At 33.8% G+C, this 18,086-nt stretch overlaps 1 protein-coding gene across 2 annotated transcripts in view; it reads left to right on the top strand.

The window, feature by feature from the left end:
• Positions 1–12,574, top strand: part of LOC101895602 (zwei Ig domain protein zig-8) — a 692,613-nt gene extending 680,039 nt beyond the window's left edge. For both annotated transcript variants that reach the window (XM_059121452.1, XM_059121453.1), the window contains one exon: positions 12,104–12,574. In XM_059121452.1, coding sequence (XP_058977435.1) covers positions 12,104–12,462 — 359 coding nt within the window. In that variant the 3' untranslated portion in view covers positions 12,463–12,574. The remainder of the gene's footprint in view (positions 1–12,103) is intronic.
• The last annotated feature ends 5,512 nt before the right edge of the window (positions 12,575–18,086 follow it).

Raw genomic sequence — 18,086 nt, 5'->3', positions numbered from 1 at the left:
AGCTCTACTAAATTAGCAAAGTGGTGTAGGGTATCCTAAAGTCGGCCCCGCCCGACTTTTCACATTTTTTTACTGTTTTTTGTTTTTAATTTTGTTATTTTTCATTAAAAAATTGTGGTCTATTTCACCAGCTAAAAATTTTGCGATGGCCATCCGAAATGCTAGGTTTCTGCGCTGTGCAAAACTCGAACTTAATATAAAATTCCATTTGTCTTAGTCCTTAGTTCAAAACAATAGGGCTACTACAAAATCTATACAACTTTTATGTTTTTATCAATTTTGAAACCAAGCAAAATTTCGTGATTATGAAGCCATAAATGTAGTGTGATTACAAATTAAAATGGACAGACGGACACACATAGCTAGATCGACGGAGCTCGGAGTAATAGGATACATACAATCAATCATTATATTGTAGAGTATAATAATTTAATTTGAGTTAAGTATTTTAATTTTTCCCTTTTATTTTAACAAACGCACGTAACATAAACGCGTTAAATTGATTGAGAATTATATACCAATCACAAATATATGAATATGTATGGAAATTCCCATATTAAGCAATATATAATACAACCCTTAAACAAATTCTCCTGGTTTCTACTTGCACTTTGGTGATAGGATCCGTGCTCGTCAAAAATACAAATGGTTAACAGTAATTCACTTCGAATTTTAAATTCCTTGACACTTGTGTTTCCCAATAAAATTACTACTCCAATATTATATTTAAATTTTCATTATTATCTATTTTTAATGATGAATCCAAAATATCACAAGACAGCTTTTTATTGTCCTCTGTTATTACAGAGAATATGGATTACACACGCAACACCCCAGTAAATTTGAAAACAAATTACATTCCTTAAAATGGTTAGGGATCCTGATCAGCATCAAGTCATCTAATTTGAATAAATACCAATATTTCCCCATTCCAACCCAAGCAACATTTTTTTTCTGAATGACTTTATGTAGAAGTACCAAATGTAAATCATTATTAAATGCACGACAGCAAATGAATGGTTTTGACTTGATGTAGCTCTTGTCGTTACGTTTTTTGTGTGGCTCTTGGAGCTTCTGCTTCTGCTGCTGCTACTTTACTTCTGATATATGACTTTCAGTTCGATATTCTCGTCTAAAGCTCACTTTATGCATACTAAAATCATGAACATCCCTCCCTTAATTTATGATAATATTTCAATATTTATTTCAAGTTGTTTTTCATGTTTCGAAAAGCCAGTCAAAGAACATGGAGGAACGTACAAGTATTCTCGATTCTTCTTCTGCAACATCATCATGCATACACACACACACACATACATATGTGTGTACATATGACTTGTCTTAAGTTTACATAAATGCTTTGGCATGTAAGGTTATTATGGACGATATTTTATGGATTTTTAAACTTCACATGAGACGATTTAAAAACTGGAAAATAACGAGCGGATGTGGGAGTGATGGTCATGGAGCTAATGGATCACTTTCGTTTCTGTCGGAGATGGGGTGGTGAGCAAAGAACAGTAGTAGGAGGGTGACTTCACTTGTCTGTGGCATATTTTTCTTCCCACCAGCACGGTTTTTTGTGGTTATGTTGTATTTACGTTAAATATATGTCAGTGCCAGTATGGTGTCTTGATATTTATTAACATTTTTTCTCTGTCATTTTTAGAACCCACTTTTGCACGTAAATATTTTATTGAAGTCCTCCGTTTTTTTTTTTGTTCTGACACATCCTTATGGGCTTTTTTATTTAGTGGTAACATATGCATTTACGTTTTGTAAATTCGTTGGGATATAGAGTGAAAAAAGAAAACGAAACAAATAAGATTGATATAGATGGCTTCGTTGTAAGTGGCATGTCAAGAAAAGCCAACATTTTGTTTGGTAGTTGAACAAAACGGCGGAGGCATTTGTTGGCATGAGTTGAATTTCGGGGAATTCTTTTAGATGGTGATTTGATTTATTATGGTTAATTTAAAACCTGATGACACTTAGATATTGGTTTGGATTTCATTTGCAAATCCAATCAGATGGAAAATAATATATATTTCATAGGAAAGAGGATGTGATGACAATGTGGTTTTTATACCTTCCATCATACTATGGGGGGATTTTAGTTTAATCATTCTTTTAGCCACTACCCTAAATAAAACCAGTAAAGAAAGTCCTAAAGACGGGCGGGGCCGACTTTATGATAGCTATATCTAAACTGATCTTCACTAAATTTGGCATGCTAGCTTCTAGACTCAAGTCGGTCGCATGTGCCAAATTCCATCCCATTTGGGCAAATATTAGACGTTTGGTGTACAATCGGACGAAGTTATATATGGGAGCTATATCCAAATCTGAACTGATCTCGATAAAATTTAGCAAAGGTATTTCTGAGCTGCATTTGATATTTCCCCAAATATTGTTGTTACAGAGTGCACATTACGGCTGCGGAGGACAAAAAAAAAAATAAATCGGATAAACAATATATATGGGAGCTATAGCTATATCTGAGCCGATTTCGATCAAATTTGGCATACTTATTTTCAGGCCTACTTCGTTTGTATGTGCAAAATTCCATACTATTCGGGCTGATATCACACGTTTGGTGCACAATAAAAGCAAACCGGACGAAGATATATATGGGAGCTATATCTAAATTTTTATATTATCTCCAATTTCAATTCGTCCTTGGGCCAAACAAATGTTGTTTGGAAAATTTCAACTCAATCGGATAATAAATGCGACCTGCATTTTGTTCACAAAAATACATGGACAGACGGACGGACGGACAGATGGACTGATATGCATAAATCAACTCAGATAGTGACTCTATGGAGATCCTCAAAAGTAACTATGGGTCTATCTCGCTTCCTTCTCCATGTTACAAACAAATGCACAAAGACATAATACCCTTACCACTATGTGGTATAGGGTATAAAAATTGACCATATAAGGAAAATATTTTCTTAATTGGGGTACAATTCTAAGCCGATTGTTTTAGTGTGTTGTAATCAAGCGATATTTCGAAGAAATTGAAACAGAAGGCTAAAATTTTGAGCATACAGGGTGAGATTAAACAAATAAAAAAACATTAAGTTCGGCCGGGCCAAACTTTTAATACCCCCCACCTTAGGGTAAAAGAAGAAATGTGGTAAAAACCATTAAAATGCCGAATATCGGGAGGTACCTTTATATGGGGCTATACCACAACGTGGACCTATACATGCAATGTTTTGCCACACGCTCAGGGACCCGTTATGACCTACAAATACCAAATTCCAGACAAATCCGTGAAAAATGTGGCATAAATCATCTAAATACCGAATATCGGGAGGTACCGTTATATGGGGACTATACCAGAACGTGGACAGTAATTTCAACAGACAGACGGACATCGTTAAATCGACTTAGAATTTCATGCTGATTATGAATATAAATACCTTATGGGGTCTAAGACGAATATTTAAGGATGTTACAAACGGAATGACAAAGTTAATATACCCTCCTTTCCAAGGTGGAGGGTATAAAAATTCAACAAAGTCAAACGCCATACCTTTTACATTTGTTTTAATTTTATTGAATGAAAGCAAAAAATGTCGAAAATAGCATCAAGTAATAGAATAAGTTTAGACTTGTTCGACTTGGTCACCTTTGGCATTCCAAAATACTCCAGACAGAATTGTCCAACGGATTGGTATACGGAGATTTTGGTGTCCATTGTTCGCTGGAAATGAAGCGAAAAACCTCATTTGGTAATCATTCTTAGCTGGCGCGTGCTGAGTGCGGTGGTACTGAAACCAATTAGAATGTCCCAGGTCTGCAACCATTTATTATAATGCCACGGTCGATGAATTCGAGCGGAGAGCGACCATAGGCTGTTATGGCTGCCCACACCATAATCATGGCCGGCGCTTGAGTTCTGGTGGCTAACCGAAGGTGCACATTTTCAGCTGACCTCTTTGGCAAGTAAGCACGATAATTTTGTTTGTTTACAAACTGCTGGACAACGAATGTTTTGTCATCGGAGAAAACCAAATTCAGCAGTTCACCACTTTCGGCCAAGCGAAGCAACTATTTAGTTCTTTTGAGTCTATTTTCTTTCTGTTGTGGTGCACTTTTTGAAATTTCAATGGCTTTACCCCGAGCTCATTTTTCAATATTTGCCGAATACAATATTGCGATATGTTCATCTCACGAGCCATTTTTCGGTCACTGCGATGCGGGTTGCGATCAAGTCGCTTCTTTACTTTTCTAACCATTTCTTCTGATGTTTCTGTTTTCTTCCGTCCACTTCCTTGACGTCGGGCTACGCTACCAGTATCACGGTAACGAAAAAAGATTTTTTTTTACATTCAAATGCTGGAGTGTTCTAACGATAGCCAATGGGTGGTTTTCCAGCCAAATATAAAAAATCAGACTATCACGCTTACATTCATCACGAATAACATTTTTTCTGGGAAATTCTCACCAATATGTTTTTTACGCTTGTAAACAATATAATGAGATGTCACTGGAACAATTTTAACAGCTGTCGAACGAGAGGTTTGGAAATGACAGCAGTCTGAATATATAAATAAGTATAATATTTAAATACTCAACCAAAATAGTCCTCGTATTCTTATTTGTAATATTGTTGGATATACTAAACCTAAAATGTAAGGTTTTCAAGAAATGTGTATCCGAATATTCAAAATTTGCGAAAGAAGGGGAAAATGTGTCCTCTGCTTTTCGATGTGAACAAAAATGTGGACTCTCTGTTCTCCCTTTTTTGCAGAATTTAATTTTAGGGGAACATGTCTCCTCTGCTTCGGTTTCTTTTCGATGTAAACTTTCAAAAATGCAGATGCATTGGTTTCATTTTTTGCAGGATTTTTTTAAATATTTAATATATTTTCTATTTGCTTACACTTAGATGTGAATATTTTCGACTTAAGTAAAAAAATAAAAAAAAATATTTTTTACCAAATATTTACTGTATTTTCCTTATCCCTTCCTGCCTTTCCTAATTTTTATTAATTTCTCATGTCGGCCTCCTCCATGCATCCTAAGTGGTTCTAATTTATAATATACACACATATAAATTACCAATATGTCAATAATCATTATATCGATAAATGTAATTGATAATAATGGTTGATCTTTGGCGGCACTTATCCATGTTATGAGTCAAAACAATATAATTTGGCTCATTTGTACACAAGAAGCTATCGACTTAATGGCTTGTTAGGAAATATATATGTGAGCAATGAGGTTCAGCCAAAAACCTACAGACCCATACTGAAAAAAAAAAAAAACATTGGCAAAATGTTAAATTGTAACATGAGAAAAAAAAAACACACACATATGATGAATAAAAGAATACAAATTGCCAGTATTAGAGATACAAAACAATCGAATGTGTAAATAAACAGTGGTTAAGGAAAGATTTTGTTGTTTTGTTAACATATTAGAAAACCCCCTTCAATCCAAACCCATTTTAGTTGATTTGTTTATTGCCATACTGTCGACCGGTGACATTAACCCTATAAAACGCTTGTCATGCTGCGACATACTTAAAAAATAACAACGCAAAAGTTGTTATTATCCGATGGCCATTCAAAATTCTAAATTTCGGCCTGTACTAAACTCTAACTTCGTTCGAAATTCCGTGTAAATTGGCCTTCAATTGTGGAAAGTTTTCATACCTAAATTAAAAATTTAAAAAAATAAAAAATCACAAAATGTGAAAAAAATATCAAAATTCTTACGCAATTGTTTGGTCTTTATCCTTCCGACCGAATTTAGTGTAGAAGCAAGTACATTAAAGTTCATGAAAATCGGTTCAGATATAGCTATAACTCCCATATATATGTTTCATACGATACTGTGCTTAAGTCCCTCACATTCGTAAAATGCACTCCACAAGAATCAAATTTGGTACCAGATCACTTACGGAGCTCCAAAATACCTCTATCAAACTTTAACGAGATCAGATCGGATTTAGACATAGCTCTTATATATGTCTTTATCAGATATAAGGTTGATTGTGCAGCAAATATTGGCCTAAATGGACTGAATTCTGGCACATCAAGTTTGGTAAAAATCGGTTATAACTTCCATATATATGTTCAATCCGATTTGGCGTTTTAATTCCCTCACATTCGCTATATGCACTCCACAAGAATGATATTTGGTACCAGATATCAACTATAGCTCAGAAATAAGTGTTGTGCACCAAACCAATATGCACTCCACAATAATGATATTTGATATCGGACATCAGGTACAACTCTAAAATACCTCTACCAAATGTTATCGAGATTGGTTCAGATTTATATAAACCTTTGATATACGTCTTCATCTGATTTTACGATTATTGTTTGTTATTTTGTGGACTAAACAGGGTGAGATAAAAAACTGCGACAAAGTCAAACGCCATAATTTTTAACTTTTTTGTTCGAATTGGTCTCCTTTGGTACGAATTATGGCCTTTAAACGACCAATTAAACCGTCACACGCTGCCCGAATGTACGCTGCGGTATTTTGGCCCATTCTCGGCGAAGCGTTTGCTTGAGGTGATCGACACTTTGGTATTTTTTAGTGCCAACCTTGTTTTTTAAAATACATCAGACACAATAGTATCCGGAGATTTTGGTGGCCATTATAAGCTGGAAATGAAGCCAGGAACTTCATTTTGTAATCATTCTTGGGTGGTGCGTGCTGAGTGCTATGGTGCTGAGTCATGTTGAAATTTCCAAGGTTTGCGGCAAAATGTTTTCGTGCTCAAGGTTTTAATACACCTCCAAAATTTTGTCGCGTTAATATTCGGCATTTATTCTGATGCCACGATTTGGGGTTTTAAGCCCCTTACATGCGCAATTTGCATACTGGGTTTATTTTATATTTTCTAGACTATATACGTCAACATAAGTAAAGTTTAGAAATACTCGTTGCATGTGTTTCTGATTTCACCGGAAATTCAGCATTAAAAATAATCGCGATTGAATATAAATGTTGGTATTTTTTCCACATTTCTATTTGTAGTTCATTTAATTCCCTAAATAAATAAGGCAAATATTCAGATCGTAACTCAATCTCTGCAAAATGACTTTCAGCATTAAAAGTATTCGCGATTGACAATTGTGATATTTTTCTATTTACACCAAAATTTGGTTGCATACCATTATATTTACGAAATTCCGAGCTCAGGCTCTTCCTGATCTCACATATTTCCTAGAATCCCGTTTTATTTAACCAGAGATGTTCTCATATTCAATTTTAGATTTTTAGATTTAATCATTCTTCTAATATCAATATTTAATATAATTTTCCGATTTCTAAAAATCTCCTTCTGCAAATGTTTTCTATTCTATCTTCACTTTCTCTATACTTAATACCCACATAGAAAATTATTTTCGAAACACTGTTCTCATTATAATGCGACAATAAATGTTTTCGATATTTTTCAAATTGCTGTCATTACCAAAAAAAATTGGCTGCCTTAAAGGAATAAATAATTTCGTCATGAATTCGTTTTGGTGTCTGGATAAACAAGTGGATTTCATACAAGAATGAAATATTATTTGGTTCAAGGAATCCACTTAATTTAATTAGTTAAGTGACCATATCAATAAGATGTGTTAGCAAATTTCCAATTTATCTGTAACTACAGCAACTTTTATAAATATGGGCCATTAGGTTGGGACTTTATAAATAGAAATATTCTTAAGTACTCATCCAAACAACTCCTGGATTGACTTTCAATTTAAGAATGCATTCAATTGGATATAAGTTAAATTTTATTGATAAGTTGTCAAATGTTCCAGCGCCAAATTTAACTTTTTCCTTTTAATTGCATTAAATTTAAAAAAATAACTTATTCTCACACATACGCATTTGCCTTACATTTCCGTGGGCCAAGAAATAATTTCACTTTTACTTTTCTATTAACACTTACAGCCGAACATGCCAAGAAACGAGTGAATAGATAAGTATGAAAGAAGTAGTGGAAGATGAAGAGAGAGAAAAAAACACCCAGTAACAAACTTATCTTAATTACGAAAGTTTAAGTGATTTTCTTTCTTTCTGTGCTCTTTTCGTAAAGTTCGACGGTTTCCTGTAGAAATAGTGAGTAGCAGCATTACTCCAGAGCTTCCGTCGACGTCTTCGCGAAAGAAACTTATTAAGTTGTTTGCTATTTGTTATTTTTTATGTTGAAAATAGTTAATATAATTGCTTTGCAGGCTTTAGGTATACTTAGAGAATTTTATATAATGATAGATAATAGGGTGGGTGGTGAAATATTTAGATTTTTTACATTAAAATTTTTACATTGTAATTGTACATGATTAAATATAAATTAATGAATCAAAATATAATTTATTTTATCCAAATTAATTCTACAAATTTTCATTTCTATTTAACAATTTTTTATGTCCACCCCAACAACCAACCGTCTTCTGGTGCGCCCTAATTTCAAAGTCATTTACGTTACATAGGTTTTCTAGTGTTTCTCCTTTTTTTCTTTTTTATTCCTTGTGCGTGCTTGTTCGATTAGTTCAATGAAATATTCGACATTTACTGTTATTACAGTTTATGCCAAGTTTTTTTGCAGCCTTATTTTTAATTTAGGTTACAATGTCTCAACGAAATAGTTTTGCTGCCGTCGCTGATGTAAAAGTTATTCAATTTATTTGTTGTTGTTGTGTTCGCCACATTCTCTGTACTGAGGATACAATTGGTTTTCATTGTTCCATTTTATTGATTGACAGTGTAATTTGGTATTATTACTATTTATTTTGTTGTAATTTAAAGACAGAAAATATCAATGATTGTCAATGAATAATTTAGTATTTATAGGAAAGCTTGTTTAAATTCCTAGAAAATGTATTGGAGGAAATAATAGCAGGGGGAGAAATATGTTGCAAATAGCTGCTTTTAAAAATTCTTAAATTTAATTTAAAAGTAGGCATTACCATTAAAGTTACCTGAAACAAGTAAAAAAACATTAAGTTCGGCCGGGCCAAACTTTTAATACCCTCCACCTTAGGGTAAAATAAACATTAGAAGAAATGTGGCAAAAACCATGAAAATGCCGATTATGGGGAGGTACCGTAATATGGGGGCTACACCAAAACGTGGACCTATAATTACAATGTTTCGCCACACGAACTAGGACCCATTATGGCCCACAAATACCAATTTTTAGACAAATCAGTGAAAAAATGTGGCAAAAACCATCAAAATATCGAATATCGGGAGGTACCTTTATATGGGGGCTATATCAAATAATGGACCCATGCATGCAATGTTTCGCTACCGAAGCTGGAACCAATTATGACCAACAAATACCAAATTTCAGACAAATCCGTGAAAAAAATGTGGCAAAAATCATCAAATTACCGAATATCGGGAGGTCCCGTTATATGGGGGCTATACCAAAACGTGGACCTATAATTACAATGTTTCGCCACACGAACTAGGACCCATTATGACCCACAAATACCAATTTTTAGGCAAATCAGTGAAAAAATGTGGCAAAAACCACCAAAATACCGAATATCGGGAGGTACCGTTATATGAGGGCTATACCAAATCATGGACCCATACATGCAATGTTTCGCCACCGGAGCTGGAACCCATTATGACCAACAAATACCGATTTTCAGACAAATCCGTGAAAAAATGTTGCAAAAATCATCAAATTACCGGATATCTGGAGGTACCGTTATATGGGGGCTATACCAAATTTTGAACCCATACATGCAATGTTTTGCCACACGCTCAGGGACCTGCTATGACCTACAAATACCAATTTTAAGACAAATCCGTGAAAAAACGTGGCATAAATCATCAAAATACCGAATATCGGGAGGTACCGTTATATGGGGACTATACCAGAACGTGGACCGATATATCTCATTTTCAATACCAACCATCCTAGACACAATGCAAATAGCTCTGCTAAATTTTGGAGCTCTACGTCAAATAATGTGGGCTGTATCGTGATTTCAACAGACAGACAGACAGACAGACGGACAGACAGACAGACGGACAGACAGACAGACGGACATCGTTAAATCGACTTAGAATTTTATGCTGATTATGAATATATATACTTTATGGGGTCTAAGACGAATATTTAAGGATGTTACAAACGGAATGACAAAGTTAATATACCCTCCTTTCCAAGGTGGAGGGTATAAAAATAGAGAAAATATCGGTTCGAAAGTTATAGCGATGAATAACTACAAACAGATGGCGCGCAATGCCCCTGATATCATACGGGTGAGATGAAAAAAACTGCAGCAAAGTCAAACGCCATAATTTATACATTTTTTTATAAAATGTCGGAAATAGCATCAAATTTTAGAATAAGTTTACGTTTGTTCGAATTGGTCACATTTGGCACGAATTATGGCCTTCAAACGGCCAATGAAACCGTCACACGCTGCCCTAATGTTGCTATGCTGTGTTTTTAACCATTTCAGGCGAAGCGCTTGCTTGAGGTGATCGACACTTTGTTACTATTTATTGCCAATCTTGCTTTCCAAAATACTCCAGACACAATAGTCCAACGAATTGGTATCCGGAGATTTTGGTGGCCAGTGTGCACTGGAAATGAATCGAGGAAACTCATTTTGTAACCATTCTTGGGTGGCGCGTACTGAGTGTAATGGTGCTGAGTCATATTGGAATGCCCAAGGTCTGCGGCCAAAATGTTTGCGTGACCAAGGCTTTAGAATATTTTCACTAGAATATTCGGCATTTATTCTGATGCCACTTTTGATTAATACGAGCGGAGAGCGACCATCGGCTGCTATGGCGATAGTACCCAAATTGTGACTACTCTAAATAATCAAATAAGGTTAATAATTGGTATGACCTACTTCACATAAATTCCCAATATAACTTTTTTGTTACGTTAGCTCTAATAAATACGCACAGTGGTATAGTTGGACCCGACCGAGTTTTGACAGCTGATTCGGTTTCAAATCTTTAGCAAAAAATTTAAAAATACCCAAGAAATGCCATTATTGGGGGTGGTACCCGACAATATATTGCAATTTCTATACGAAGTGTCCTAGGAATAATATTAAGGTTTGAAGAAAAAACTGTGTTACGAATATTGGTTTCGATTGGTTTCAATTGTTTAATTTTTCAATTATTTTTCTGTGTTTGGTTCATTTGAACCCATAAATATTTTGCGATCATCTCCAACTGGAAGAGGCCCTTCTCCAAATGCACACTCATCTATATGATTTGTATTTTGGATTTCGCCTTTATGGTATTTTTAGTGTTTAGGTAGGATGGAAATGTTGGAATTTTTTCTACTTGCTGTCCTAAAATCTAACTTCATGGGACGGACGGACATACATAGCTAAATCGACTCAGCTCGGCGAGATAGGAAAATCCATATGTACTTTCCTATGTGGGAAACAAATATTTCGAGGTGTTACATAATTTATGCCCCAATCAAATAAGGCAATAAGCCTACCCTCCAACAAAACCAGCGCATGAAAGTATATGTAATATATTTATAACATCCAAAAATAAAACTAAAATGCTAAGCAATAGTTAAACTTAACATGAAAGAGTACCTAATGATATTTTTAGGCGCCTACCATACTCCAACCTCCTTGACCATGTTCATTGAAATCCAAAGGCCTCCAAGCTATATCGTTTTTCACATTAATTAAAATTTCCCCCAGCAAATCAAAAGATAAAAGAACCAGATAAATTCTATAAATTAATGTTCAGTTGTACAACTTTGGAGGCTACGATATAAATGCATAGATTTACGCCAGTAAATATCAATTAAAAACTTATCGATACATATCGCCAGAGTCTATGGCATTGAATGGGTATCATCACAACGTATGAACAGATAATAAAATTAATGGCCGACGTGAAATTAAGCGAAATTGCGGAAATGGGCCATTAACGTAAATGTGGGGTAAATTAACGAAATGCTTGTTAAACGAAATTAATGTTTGCTCTGGGGGGTGGTGGTGGCGAAATGTTGTCGAAACCCAATATATTACATGTAAACATGTTTTATTTGTGTATAAATATTAAAAAACATACACACAAAACAATCATGATAATGTTGTGAAATCTCTTTTAATTTCAGGTGAACATCCTGCGGCTATGCATCACGGCGATGGCTCAAACCTAAAAGCCACACCGTTCACACTCCTGGTGATAGGTTCATTTATTCTATTATGGCTACAACAGCAACAGAGCACTCTGCGCCATCGTATACGTTGGCGGCTGCTCACAGGGACCATTAAACATAACGCAACCGCGAAGGATCACCCTGAGCACTCAGTGCAGAATTGCCGACAAGAGCTGATACTGCAGCGGCAATCGCATCTGGAATGCCAGCGATGTGATTGTATCGGTATTTGTAATGCTGTTATTGATACAAAATTGCCCCGCAGCTGTGTATTGTGGCAGCATAGAACAAATCTTCAATTGCCAAATACATAACCATTAAATGGTTTTTAAATTACAAAACAAACAAAAAAACAGCAACACATACACCCACACCAAGCCATAATATACATCTAACCATAAACTAATTCATACTAACAAAAAAGAAGACGTATAAAATGCAATGAAGAGAATAACACGCAAGTACATATGGTTTTGGAATTAAATTTTAGAATATGGAGTTCGGATGGAATTTCGATTGGAGCCTTAGGTCAAATTTACTCCCATTTAAAAAAAAAATAGTTTTCAGACTTAGAGAACTCAGATATATAAAAATTTTGTATTTCTTGGACTGCCGGCTATATCTGCTCGGTTCAAACTATAATTCAAAATGGCAAACAGTTTAAAAAATTTGACAATAAATTCCTGTCTATGGGCTCACTTCTTGTTCTGAGGAAATATGGAATGAAAACTTTTATAATATGTTATTTGAACATTTTTATGAAAAAATATTTTTCATTTCATATTTTTATAGGACAAAAGATCTGACCCATATTATCGAAATTCCTATTCGTATTCCAAAAGTTGACCAAAACATTGTTAACTTGCGTAATTGCACAGCCGGATAGAACAAAAGAAATATGTACATTATTAATATTAAGTTTTTAAATGTATTTTTAGTACCTCCAATAAAAAATAAGCGAACGAAAATTAAAATAAACCAAAATGTTTTCAATAATACACAAAAAAAAGAACCCAAAAAAATATATCATAATTATTGTTATTAAATACATACATATACGTATTTTGATTTTTTCATTTTGCGAATTGCCCTCATACATTTAAGCGGTCGAAAAAAGAAATGTGTAAGTAACAGTTAAGATATCTATGTATGTACGTATAACTGTGTGTATCTTATGTATGATAAGGATACTTCAATATTCTCAATATATAGATATAGATGTGTGTATGTATGTATGAACTGAATGTGAGTTTTACTTGCATATATATTGTGAATAAAATATCTGTATGTATGTCGCTGTTGTTTTTATTGAAGTCAGAGTAAAGAAGAGGAAAACAAACATATATCAAGACTTATAAATATAAATGAATTGAAAATGTAATAAAGTCAGTGTTATGCAAATGTATAAAGTTATTTCGTAATAATATATATTAAAAATTTTGTATATAAATTTAAATTATTTTCTTTTGGTATTTCAAATAGTTTGAATATCTCATTATCGGTAAACTTCAGTTTTTTTTAAAGTATTTATAATATATATTTTTTTTTTATTTTTTTTTTTTGTGTTTAAAATTCATTTAAAATATAACAAAACAAGTGACGATAAATGGATTTAGGGTCATGCAATGGAAATTTAAAAATCTATCAATATTCTGTAGTTATTTACCAAGTGTCCAGGTGTTTTCTGAATATCCATGAGTATGCAAAAACGTCGCCATGTTTTTAATGTTGACACTATTCTCAATTTCAATACCCTACACCAAACTATGGTTAGGGTATTATGTCTTTGTGCATTTGTTCGTAACATAGAGAAGGAAGCGAATTTGACCGATAGTTCCTTTTGAAGATATGGTTGAAATGTCATTCTGAGTCGATTTATGCGTGTCCGTCCGTCTGTCTATGACTTTTGGTGAAAAGGACAGATCGCATTTATTGCCCGATCCAGATGATATTTTGCACAAATCGTTTGTTTGGCCCAAGGACTAACCCTATTGAAATAGGAGGTAATCGGTCAAAATTTAGATATAGGTCTCGTATATATCTTCGTCCGATTTGACTTTTGTTGTGCACCAAACGTGTAATATTATATCAAATTGGATGGAATTTGCCACATATAGCCAAATTGAGCCTAGAAAAAAAATGTGTGTCAAAATTGGTGGAAATCGGTTCAGATATAGCCATAGCTCCCATAAATATGTTTCATTCGATGTTTTAAATTTCTCCTCCACAGCAGTAATATGCACTCCGTAACGCCGATACTCGGTGATATATGTCAAATACATCTCATGAATACTTTTGCCAAATTGTATCGAGATCGGATCAGATTTGGACATAGCCTCCATATATATCTTTACTTAAGAACCCCAAACGACAGATTCGCATTAAGTCCATTCAATTTTTCTTATGACCCTGAGATGTATTCTAAATTCGCCTTATACCGGGTTTTATAAAGAAAAAAGTACTATTTATTCAGAATTATACTCCATATTGGATTTCAACTTCATGTTCATATTTCGAAAACTCTTCTCTTGAGAGATTATTTACTCAATTTGCGACAATACTTAACCGAAAACTTATTGAGCTGTTGAGGCGAATTATGATGTTTAATTAATCATTTTTATATAATCAAAATTTAAAATGTGTTTTTTGCTGAATCGATCTTTTCAAGTCATAGCGCAAAATGGCCAACGACCGATATTTTTGTAGCTTATGCAGTATATTTTTACAAGAAGCCTAATAGAATGAAAAATTTGTTATTAAATTTATATTTCGTCCTTCTAACTTAACTATTTTTATTTCCTATTCATCTTTAATTCCTGAACCAGACATCAAAATGCTCTATAGGGTCCGCCAAATTTACCCATTTATGTCTTAGGACAAAAATCCGCACCAAGCAGTGACCCGTTTTGGGTGCATCGGCTTGTTTGACCCAACATTTTGCAACATTGCAACGATTTTCAAAGTAATATCGCATATATTTCTCAGCGTTGTTCAACTGTAGACATAACCATATTCGTTCAGCGGAAGGATAAAACTAATTATATTTCAAATCATTCACATGAACTAAGTGTTATCGCTCAGGTCGAAATAATAAGTGTAAACTCAAAAAAAGAGTATATATTCTTGATCAGCGTAAAATTCTAAGACGATTTAGCCCTCTCCTCTGTTGTAATCACGCTACAGACAAAACGAATTAAGATAGGAAGCTAAAATTTTGCTCAAATCTGTCTTTTGTTCACGATATCGTATGGTTTCATATTTTCACAATACTCGGTATTTTGATGATTTTAGCCATATTTTTCATTGTATTTGTCTGAAATTCTACACAAGGAGTTCTTCGGTATGAAATGATGTATACCCCCTACAGTTATAGGACTGACGACATATTACAAAAATAATTGTGTAAAAATATTCAATTCATCTGAGGTCAAAGAAGGAAGGGTTTAAAAAGTCCCAAAACAAAACAAATTATTGTCCTCATAACAGGTATGGATTATCGATTCAAAGTCGGCAAACGACGAAAAAGACAAATGAGAGAAAGAATGTATATATATGAGACTTCAAATAACCCTCAATGTTTGTAACTGCATCACAGTGTGTTTAAGTATTGATCCATTGACTGAAGTGGTAATTTTAAACCTAGGGCTTGACAAAGATATTTACTCATTTCCCACGATTGTTCACGAAAGACCCAGATTCTGTTTTTAATATATATCAGTATCTCATATTTTTCGATGCTTTGAAGGTCTTCCATAAACTCCAACAAAATTACTTGTGGGTTTCATAAGCTATTTTTTCTATTTACTAAATATATTCGACGAATACCCACTTTTCGTTAAATATCTCAATTTTACGGTATTTTTAATGTAAATATCTCTATATCCACCTAAATGAGCTGTAATTTCATATTTTAAGTACTCATTTTAACTTTTCCTCGAAAAAGATTCTTATTAAGGATCTGCTTTGGCTATAGTCTTCTAATAACGGTTCCAAACTCATTATTCCATGGAAAGTATAACGTAGTGGACAAAAGATTACTACCCGGTCGAACGTTCTACTTACAACTTTTTATTTCAGTAACAAGATGGTGGCCATTGGTTGTTGAATTTAAAATTTTCTTTAGAAAGCTTTCATATGGTGACATTAAAAAATGAAGGTCCTATATCATTTTCATTTAAAATTTTATTTATTTATTTTTTTTTTTTTTTTGTTTTGGCATTATTTCCGTAATTTTTCAGTAGTTTTTTTTTTTTTTTTTGCATTATTTTATTAATTTTCAATTTAGAAGAAACATTGTACAAATATTTTTTTTTACTTTTCTATCACACACATTAAATATTAGGTATACTACTAGGTAAACATAGAATTAATTGAACAAAAAATGTGCAATAATATTTAAGAGAAATTTGTAAATAATTATTAAAAATTTAGTAAAATAAAAATAAAATAAAAAAACCTGCAAGGAATTTATTGTAAACACACAATATCCTCTTAAGGAACAAACAAATATAAATTTATTAAAGTAGTAAAACTGAAAAGTACATAAAAACTATCTAAGATACTAAAGTGTAAAATATACAAATCTTTGTTACTTATTCACTCTTGCCGATATAAACCCAAACTGTAAAATACCTACTACGGAAAATCCAGAATAAAAAACACCTATCTTTTACCGTATATGTCTCAAATTGTTAACTTCTTAGTAAATGTGATCTTAAAGAAAAAAAGAAAAAAACAAAAACATGGAACTAGTAAACATATTAGACAAAATGAACACCAACTTACATTCAGACAAAAAAGTAAAACAACTGCATTTTAAAAGATTTTGTTTATTTTTCTGAAAAGTCTCTGCAGGTCAATATGGACATTAACGGAAACATAGAAATTATGAAGAAAAACACATTTCACTTAAATGTCAACACTCTACCTTTCTCCTGCACCACAATGATGTGTTCCCCGAGCAAAATATTCAACTATAAATATGCACAACTTACACTGTTCCCATAAAACAGCTCTTTTTTTTTTTGCGAAATTTTGGTTCTAAAATCCCCAAAGTTATTCCGAATTGACAAATAATTTAGTGATTTTGAGCAATTTTTAATTCAATTCCACGAGCTTCTATTCTTGAGTTAATTTTTCCAAGTGAAGAAAGAAATAATTTGACAAATTTAATATAGAGGGTGAGATAAGAACTGCAACAAAGTCAAAAGCCATAGCTTATACATTTTTTTTGTTAATTTTGTGGAAACCAAAAAATGTCGGAAATAGCGTCAAATTTTAGAATAAGTTTAGATTTGTTCAAATTGGTCACTTCTGGCACAAATTATGGCTTTCAAACGGCCAATGAAACCGTCACACGCCATTCCCGGTCAAGCGCTTGCTTGAGGTGATCGACACTTTGGTAATTTTTAGTGCCAACTTTGCTTTCCAAAATACTCCAGACACAATAGTCCAACGGATTGGTATCAGACGATTTTGGTGGCCATTGTACGCTGGAAATGAAGCGAGGAACCTCATTTTGCAATCATTCTTGGGTGGTGCGTGCTGAGTACTGTTGGAATGTCCAGGGTCTGCGGCCGAAATGTATGCGTGCCCATGGCTTTTATACACCCTCCAGAATATTTTCGCGACAATATTCGGCATTTATTCTGATGCCACGTTCGATTAATAAGAGCAGGGAGCGACCATCGGCTGTTATTGCGGCCCACACCATCACCGGCGCTTGAGTTCTGGTGGCCAACCGAAGATACACATTTTCGGCTGACCTCTTTGGCAAGTAAACACGATCATTTTGTTTGCTTACAAATGCTGGACAACGAATGTTTTCCCATAGGAGAAAACCAAATTCGGCAGTTCACTATTTTCGGCCAAGCGAAGCAACTCTTTAGCTCTTTTGAGTCTATTTCTATTTTCTTTCTGTTGCGGTGTAAGTTCCTGA

This window comes from Musca domestica, unplaced genomic scaffold, assembly GCF_030504385.1.
Source record: "Musca domestica strain aabys unplaced genomic scaffold, Musca_domestica.polishedcontigs.V.1.1 2, whole genome shotgun sequence".
Lineage (NCBI taxonomy): Eukaryota > Metazoa > Arthropoda > Insecta > Diptera > Muscidae > Musca > Musca domestica.
This window is presented reverse-complemented; position numbering and strand designations above follow the sequence as displayed.